The following is a 7500-nucleotide window of genomic DNA, read 5'->3' as shown; positions in this document are numbered from 1 at the left end:
ACATTTACTATTGATCAGTTATTAATGTGTGTGTCCTGTCAGATGTCTCACAGGAAAATTGCCTTTTATTTTGTATGAGATTCAAGAGTTTCACAATAAAAGCACCATCAGCTGATCTCATCACAGTTTAAACCTCAAATTAATATTTACTTATTAATAATCAAACTCCATGTGACACAAACTGTTTCACATGTAAATAAGGTCCAGAGTCTGAATTAACTCTTTTTATCTGTTAAAATATTTATTATGAACAAAAAGAAGAACATCGTCAGCATAACGGCTGATTCATCATTTTACAACAATGTGTTTGTCCAGTAACCTGATGTTATTATTATTGTTGTATTATAATATATCCAATATTATATATTATATATTCGTTACCTTAACTCATGGTGTGTTCTATGTGGTACTTCCTGTAGTCAGACCCAGATAGGTGTAACTCATGGTGTGTTCTATGTGGTACTGCCTGTAGTCAGACCCAGATAGGTGTAACTCATGGTGTGTTCTATGTGGTACTTCCTGTAGTCAGACCCAGATAGGTGTAACTCATGGTGTGTTCTATGTGGTACTTCCTGTAGTCAGACCCAGATAGGTGTAACTCATGGTGTGTTCTATGTGGTACTTCCTGTAGTCAGACCCAGATAGGTGTAACTCATGGTGTGTTCTATGTGGTACTTCCTGTAGTCAGACCCAGATAGGTGTAACTCATGGTGTGTTCTATGTGGTACTTCCTGTAGTCAGACCCAGATAGGTGTAACTCATGGTGTGTTCTATGTGGTACTGCCTGTAGTCAGACCCAGATAGGTGTAACTCATGGTGTGTTCTATGTGGTACTTCCTGTAGTCAGACCCAGATAGGTGTAACTCATGGTGTGTTCTATGTGGTACTTCCTGTAGTCAGACCCAGATAGGTGTAACTCATGGTGTGTTCTATGTGGTACTTCCTGTAGTCAGACCCAGATAGGTGTAACTCATGGTGTGTTCTATGTGGTACTTCCTGTAGTCAGACCCAGATAGGTGTAACTCATGGTGTGTTCTATGTGGTACTGCCTGTAGTCAGACCCAGATAGGTGTAACTCATGGTGTGTTCTATGTGGTACTTCCTGTAGTCAGACCCAGATAGGTGTAACTCATGGTGTGTTCTATGTGGTACTGCCTGTAGTCAGACCCAGATAGGTGTAACTCATGGTGTGTTCTATGTGGTACTTCCTGTAGTCAGACCCAGATAGGTGTAAATCATGGTGTGTTCTATGTGGTACTTCCTGTAGTCAGACCCAGATAGGTGTAACTCATGGTGTGTTCTATGTGGTACTTCCTGTAGTCAGACCCAGATAGGTGTAACTCATGGTGTGTTCTATGTGGTGCTTTCTAGTGTAAAATGGTGTTAGTTTTCCTGACATCTGGGCCTTTTTAGGAAGATCATGATGTTTGTCTTCTTTAGATTTACTGCCAGGGCCCAGTTCTGACAGTAGTCCTCCAGGAGGTCTAGCTGTTGTTGGAGTCCCTGCTCTGTGGGAGACAACAGAACCAGGTCCAGGCCCAGTTCTGACAGTAGTCCTCCAGGAGGTCTAGCTGTTGTTGGAGTCCCTGCTCTGTGGGAGACAACAGAACCAGGTCCAGGCCCAGTTCTGACAGCAGTCCTCCAGGAGGTCTAGCTAGTGTTGGAGTCCCTGCTCTGTGAAGACAATAGAACCAGGTCCAGGCCCAGTTCTGACAGCAGTCCTCCAGGAGGTCTAGCTGTTGTTGGAGTCCCTGCTCTGTGGGAGACAACAGAACCAGGTCCAGGCCCAGTTCAGACAGTAGTCCTCCAGGAGGTCTAGCTGTTGTTGGAGTCCCTGCTCTGTGGGAGACAACAGAACCAGGTCCAGGCCCAGTTCTGACAGTAGTCCTCCAGGAGGTCTAGCTGTTGTTGGAGTCCCTGCTCTGTGGGAGACAACAGAACCAGGTCCAGGCCCAGTTCTGACAGTAGTCCTCCAGGAGGTCTAGCTGTTGTTGGAGTCCCTGCTCTGTGGGAGACAACAGAACCAGGTCCAGGCCCAGTTCTGACAGCAGTCCTCCAGGAGGTCTAGCTAGTGTTGGAGTCCCTGCTCTGTGAAGACAATAGAACCAGGTCCAGGCCCAGTTCTGACAGCAGTCCTCCAGGAGGTCTAGCTGTTGTTGGAGTCCCTGCTCTGTGGGAGACAACAGAACCAGGTCCAGGCCCAGTTCAGACAGTAGTCCTCCAGGAGGTCTAGCTGTTGTTGGAGTCCCTGCTCTGTGGGAGACAACAGAACCAGGTCCAGGCCCAGTTCTGACAGTAGTCCTCCAGGAGGTCTAGCTGTTGTTGGAGTCCCTGCTCTGTGGGAGACAACAGAACCAGGTCCAGGCCCAGTTCTGACAGTAGTCCTCCAGGAGGTCTAGCTGTTGTTGGAGTCCCTGCTCTGTGGGAGACAACATAACCAGGTCCAGGCCCAGTTCTGACTAGTCCTCCAGGAGGTCTAGCTGGTGTTGGAGTCCCTGCTCTGTGGGAGACAACATAACCAGGTCCAGGCCCAGTTCTGACAGCAGTCCTCCAGGAGGTCTAGCTAGTGTTGGAGTCCCTGCTCTGTGAAGACAATAGAACCAGGTCCAGGCCCAGTTCTGACAGCAGTCCTCCAGGAGGTCTAGCTAGTGTTGGAGTCCCTGCTCTGTGAAGACAATAGAACCAGGTCCAGGCCCAGTTCTGACAGTAGTCCTCCAGGAGGTCTAGCTGTTGTTGGAGTCCCTGCTCTGTGGGAGACAACAGAACCAGGTCATCTGCATAGAACAGAGACTTCACCTCTCTGTCTAGGAGACGGAGGCCTGGGGCTGCACTCTGATGTTGAAGGGTGGTGGACTCAGATTGCAGCCTTGACGGACGCCTCTTCTCTGGGTGAAGAAGTCAGTGCGTCTTTCTCCTATTTTTACAGCACATTTATTGTTTAAATACATAGATTTTATAATGTCATAGACTTTTCCTCCAATGCCAGATTGCAGAAGTCTGTAACATAGTCCTTTATGCCAAATTGAATCAAATGCTTTCTTAAAATCAATAAAACAAGCACATATCTTTCCATTTGTCTGGTGCACATGTTTCTGGATGAGCGTGTGAAGGTGTAAACATGATCGGTTTTGGAAGAAAGACAATTTGAGTTTTACTAAGAATGTTGTGTTGGTCCAGATAATCTAAGATTCTGTTATTTATAATACTGCAAAATAACTTCCCCGGGCAACTGCTAATGGAGACCACGGTAGTTATTGGGGTCTAATTTATCTCCACATTTATAAATTGTAGCTAATTCGTAAGTCTTGATTGTTTGGTTGGCGATGTTTTACGTTTGATATGTTTGGCAGATCTTTTCTGATACTTTTATATTCATGGTCAAATCGTGAAATAGTGTTTTGACGTCAGCAGTGGCCATGTTAACACCACCCTTGGTTGTGTCGTACTGATTTCCCCTGAATTCCAACATTTTACTGATTAGATCAGGGGAATTTAGCACCATGAAGAATTGGTCCCCACTGTCTTGAGAACATCTGTATGTTGGGTTGAGTTTCACAACTTACTGGACTCCTTTTTGGGGGTTTGAGTTGATTCCAGGTTTTAAAGTAGACATTTATTTGGTTGTGGTCTGAGAGTGAACTGACAATGGAGGGGTTCATGTCAGTGAGAGCATAGTGGACTACACTACAGCCAAGAGCTGAGGAGTCCCCTCTGAACCTCCCTAAAGAGTCCCCTCTGAACCCCCCATTACCTAAGTACAGGCCTAAGGCCCACAAAGGGGCTCCACCTCCCTGCCATTCTGATTTATCTGACAGCGGCTAAAGGCATCTTGGTGAAGGGCACGGTGGCGCCGTTTCTGCCGGCGGTCAGAGTCACGGTGGACAATGTGCCTCCGTTTATCAGGGACAAGGTTTTGCTCAGAGAGCTGGTGAGACACGGGAGGGTGGTTTCACAGGTGAGGACGGTCTCCTCGGGGTGCAGGTCTCCCCTGCAGAAGCATGTTGTGTCTCACAGGAGGTAGCTCCTCATGGTCCTGAATCTACAGGAGTGAGGAACTCAACCTCGTCATCAGGACCAGAGTCGAGGGCTTTGACTATGTGGTGTTTGTGACCTCTGGAAACGGGAAATGTTTCAGGTGTGGACGAGAGGGGCATCAGGCCAGGGACTGCCCAAGTAAGAGGTCAGCTGAGCGGGACGCTTCTAGTGAAGCGGCTGCTGAGGGACAGAACCAGGAGGGTCCTGAGGGGGTCGGAGGGGACCGGCAGGAGGGGCAGGGAGGACAGGGGGACACGGGTGGGGCCCAGCAGGGTGAAGAGGGGGTTCAGGAGGGGTTGGGTGGGGCCCAGCAGGGTGAAGAAGAAGGGGTAGAGGTGGCCCAGGAAGTGGAGGAAGAGAGGACAGAGGTGGTCCAGCAGGTGGAGGAGGAGAGGGCAGGTGTGTCTCAGCAGGTGGAAGATGAGGGGGCAGGGAAGGAAAGATGTGGGCAGGAGGTGGAGGTCGAGTGGACGGACGGTGAGGTTGACATGGAGGAGGATGAGGAGAAGAGTCAGGCTCACCGTCTGAAGAGGAAGAGCAGGGAGGAAGGGGAAAGCTCACAGGCCACGAAAGGAGCTCCGGGCAAAGGGTACGAGGAGTCTGAGTCCAGTATGGAGGAGGACTCCTACTCTGATGCTGAAGGTGATTCCTCTGATGATGTTGACGCACGGCCAGGAGTGTACAGTGTGGGCAGAACAAGGGGTTTCTAGGTAGGACTAAGAACCAGAGGATCTTGATAGAGGACCACTTCTCTGACATGCCGAGGCTCGCTAGGTCCATTCGGCTCCACATGGCCAATAAAGCCATGGAAAGCTTTACAGATCAGGAGGGCTTCAGGTTGAGGAACATAGCTCATCTCATAGCGGTGGCTTCCCTGCTCCGAGGACGAGGACGTGGAGGAGATGCTGCAGGAGGAGAAGGAAGAGGAAGCTCCCGACAGCGAGCCGACACTGTTAAGGCTAAAGCCTTCAGTTGTTGTTTTATTTAGTTAATCTGAATACAATGTGTCTGTTTGTTCGGATTGTTTTATGTAAAATAAAGGTTTTGGAAAAATAAAAATCTCTGTCTCTCTCTCTATGTCTATCTGTCTCTCTCCCTTTCTCTCTCTCTCTCTCTCTCTCTCTCCGTCTCTTATTATCAAACTCGTCCCCTGCTGAAGGACAGACAGCAGCTCATTTGTTGTCGAGGAGGAGGAAGGTCGTGCACGTACGTGCACGTGTGCATGAGTTTCTGGAGTTCTTTGTGGAACGAGAGAGAACATTAAAACCACTCTTCCTCATCTTCTTCATACGTCATTGTGAAACTCATCATATAATCCTATATAATATAATGTGAGGTCCATGACCCTCTGAGACTCTTCCGCCATTCACGTTCCCCTCAGGATGATCTGGAAGAACCTTTCATCAGGTTAACGTGTTAATGTGTCCAACACTTAGTTTTAGTACCATACACCTTCAGAATGTGGTCCACAGGGCTCTGGACTGGGTCCCCTCATATTCTATCTTTACAAGAACTTTGTATTTATTCTAAAATATGTTGACTGTAATTGTTCATGTGGCGTTATAATATTTTTCTGACCTTTTGACACGCTTCACGTTAGCATGGTAGCATGCTGATGTTAGCATGTAGTTCAGGCTTTTAGCCTCTGACTTGCTTTCTATAGCTAGTACAGATAAAACCTCAATTTTCTTCTTCCAGTTTTCCACATGGCCCCGCCCTCCTCTCTCGCTCACCCATGCAGCTCCGCCCCCCGGCAACCTTCCCCTGCATCCTTCACCTCCCTCGCCTCCTCCCGCCTCCAGGACAAGCATCAGAAGCTGAGGGAGAGCCGCAGGGTCTCCAGTTTTCTCCCTTCCTTACTTCCTCTTCCTCCTCCGTCCTCTTCGTCCCTACCTGACCGCCCCCCCTTCCATTGCCACGCCGATGACCTCAACAAGCCGAAGGGCAAGCGACCCTGCAAGCTGAAGCACACTGAGGGGGAGACGGGGGGGGAGGAGGGAGACGGGGGAGGACGTAACGATGAGACAGGTGGTAAGGTGAGTGAGGAGCGCTTGTTTTTCGCTGTTTAGCTTTGTGATGAAGATGTTTTCTGTGTTGACAGCATGAAAACTGACGAGTCAAAGTTAAAACGTTAATTAGACTGAGACAAGTCAAAGTTAAAACGAGACTAAGACGAGTCAAAGTTAAAACGTTAAAACAAGGCCGAGACGAGACAACGTTTAAAACGAGACTGAGACTAATCAAAGTTAAAACGTTAACGAGACCGAGACGAGCCAACTTTAAAACGTTAACGAGACTAAGACGAGTCAAAGTTAAAACAAGACAGACCAGTCAAAGTTAAACCGTTAACGAGACATAGATGATTAAACTTTAAAACGTTAACGAGATCGAGTCAAAGTTCAAATGTTAACGAGACGAGTCAAAGTTAAAATGTTAACGAGACGAGTCAAAGTTAAAATGTTAACGAGTCAAAGTTAAAATGTTAACGAGTCAAAGTTAAAATGTTAACGAGTCAAAGTTAAAATGTTAACGAGACGAGTCAAAGTTAAAATGTTAACGAGATCGAGTCAAAGTTAAAATGTTAACGAGACGAGTCAAAGTTCAAATGTTAACGAGTCAAAGTTCAAATGTTAACGAGTCAAAGTTCAAATGTTAACGAGTCAAAGTTCAAATGTTAACGAGTCAAAGTTAAAATGTTAACGAGTCAAAGTTAAAACGTTAACGAGGTCGAGTCAAAGTTAAAATGTTAACGAGATCGAGTCAAAGTTAAAACGTTAACGAGATCGAGTCAAAGTTAAAATGTTAACGAGACGAGTCAAAGTTAAAACGTTAACGAGACGAGTCAAAGTTAAAACGTTAACGAGACGATTTAAAGTTCAAATGTTAACGAGACGAGTCAAAGTTCAAATGTTAACGAGACCGAGTCAAAGTTAAAACGTTAACGAGACGAGTCAAAGTTAAAACGTTAACGAGTCAAAGTTAAAATATTAATGAGTCAAAGTTAAAATGTTAACGAGACGAGTCAAAGTTAAAACGTTAACGAGTCAAAGTTAAAACGTTAACGAGACGAGTCAAAGTTAAAACGTTAACGAGTCAAAGTTAAAACGTTAACGAGACGAGTCAAAGTTAAAACGTTAACGAGTCAAAGTTAAAACGTTAACGAGTCAAAGTTAAAACGTTAACGAGACGAGTCAAAGTTAAAACGTTAACGAGTCAAAGTTAAAATATTAACGAGTCAAAGTTAAAATGTTAACGAGACGAGTCAAAGTTAAAACGTTAACGAGACGAGTCAAAGTTAAAATGTTAACGAGATCGAGTCAAAGTTAAAATGTTAACGAGACGAGTCAAAGTTAAAATGTTAACGAGATCGAGTCAAAGTTAAAACGTTAACGAGACGAGTCAAAGTTAAAATGTTAACGAGATCGAGTCAAAGTTAAAATGTTAACGAGTCAAAGTTCAAATGTT

General features: G+C 46.0%; 1 protein-coding gene across 1 annotated transcript in view; it reads left to right on the top strand.

Moving 5' to 3' along the window:
- Window positions 1-7500, top strand: part of LOC117746551 (BCL-6 corepressor-like) — a 55950-nt gene that overhangs the window by 22810 nt on the left and 25640 nt on the right. Inside the window, exon 6 of the mRNA XM_034555768.1 lies at window positions 5734-6071. Coding sequence (XP_034411659.1) covers window positions 5734-6071 — 338 coding nt within the window. The remainder of the gene's footprint in view (window positions 1-5733; window positions 6072-7500) is intronic.

This window comes from Cyclopterus lumpus, chromosome 2 (assembly GCF_009769545.1).
Source record: "Cyclopterus lumpus isolate fCycLum1 chromosome 2, fCycLum1.pri, whole genome shotgun sequence".
NCBI classification, from domain to species: Eukaryota; Metazoa; Chordata; class Actinopteri; order Perciformes; family Cyclopteridae; genus Cyclopterus; species Cyclopterus lumpus.
Note: the sequence above shows the minus strand (reverse complement) of the source record. Positions and strands in the feature narration are given on the sequence as shown.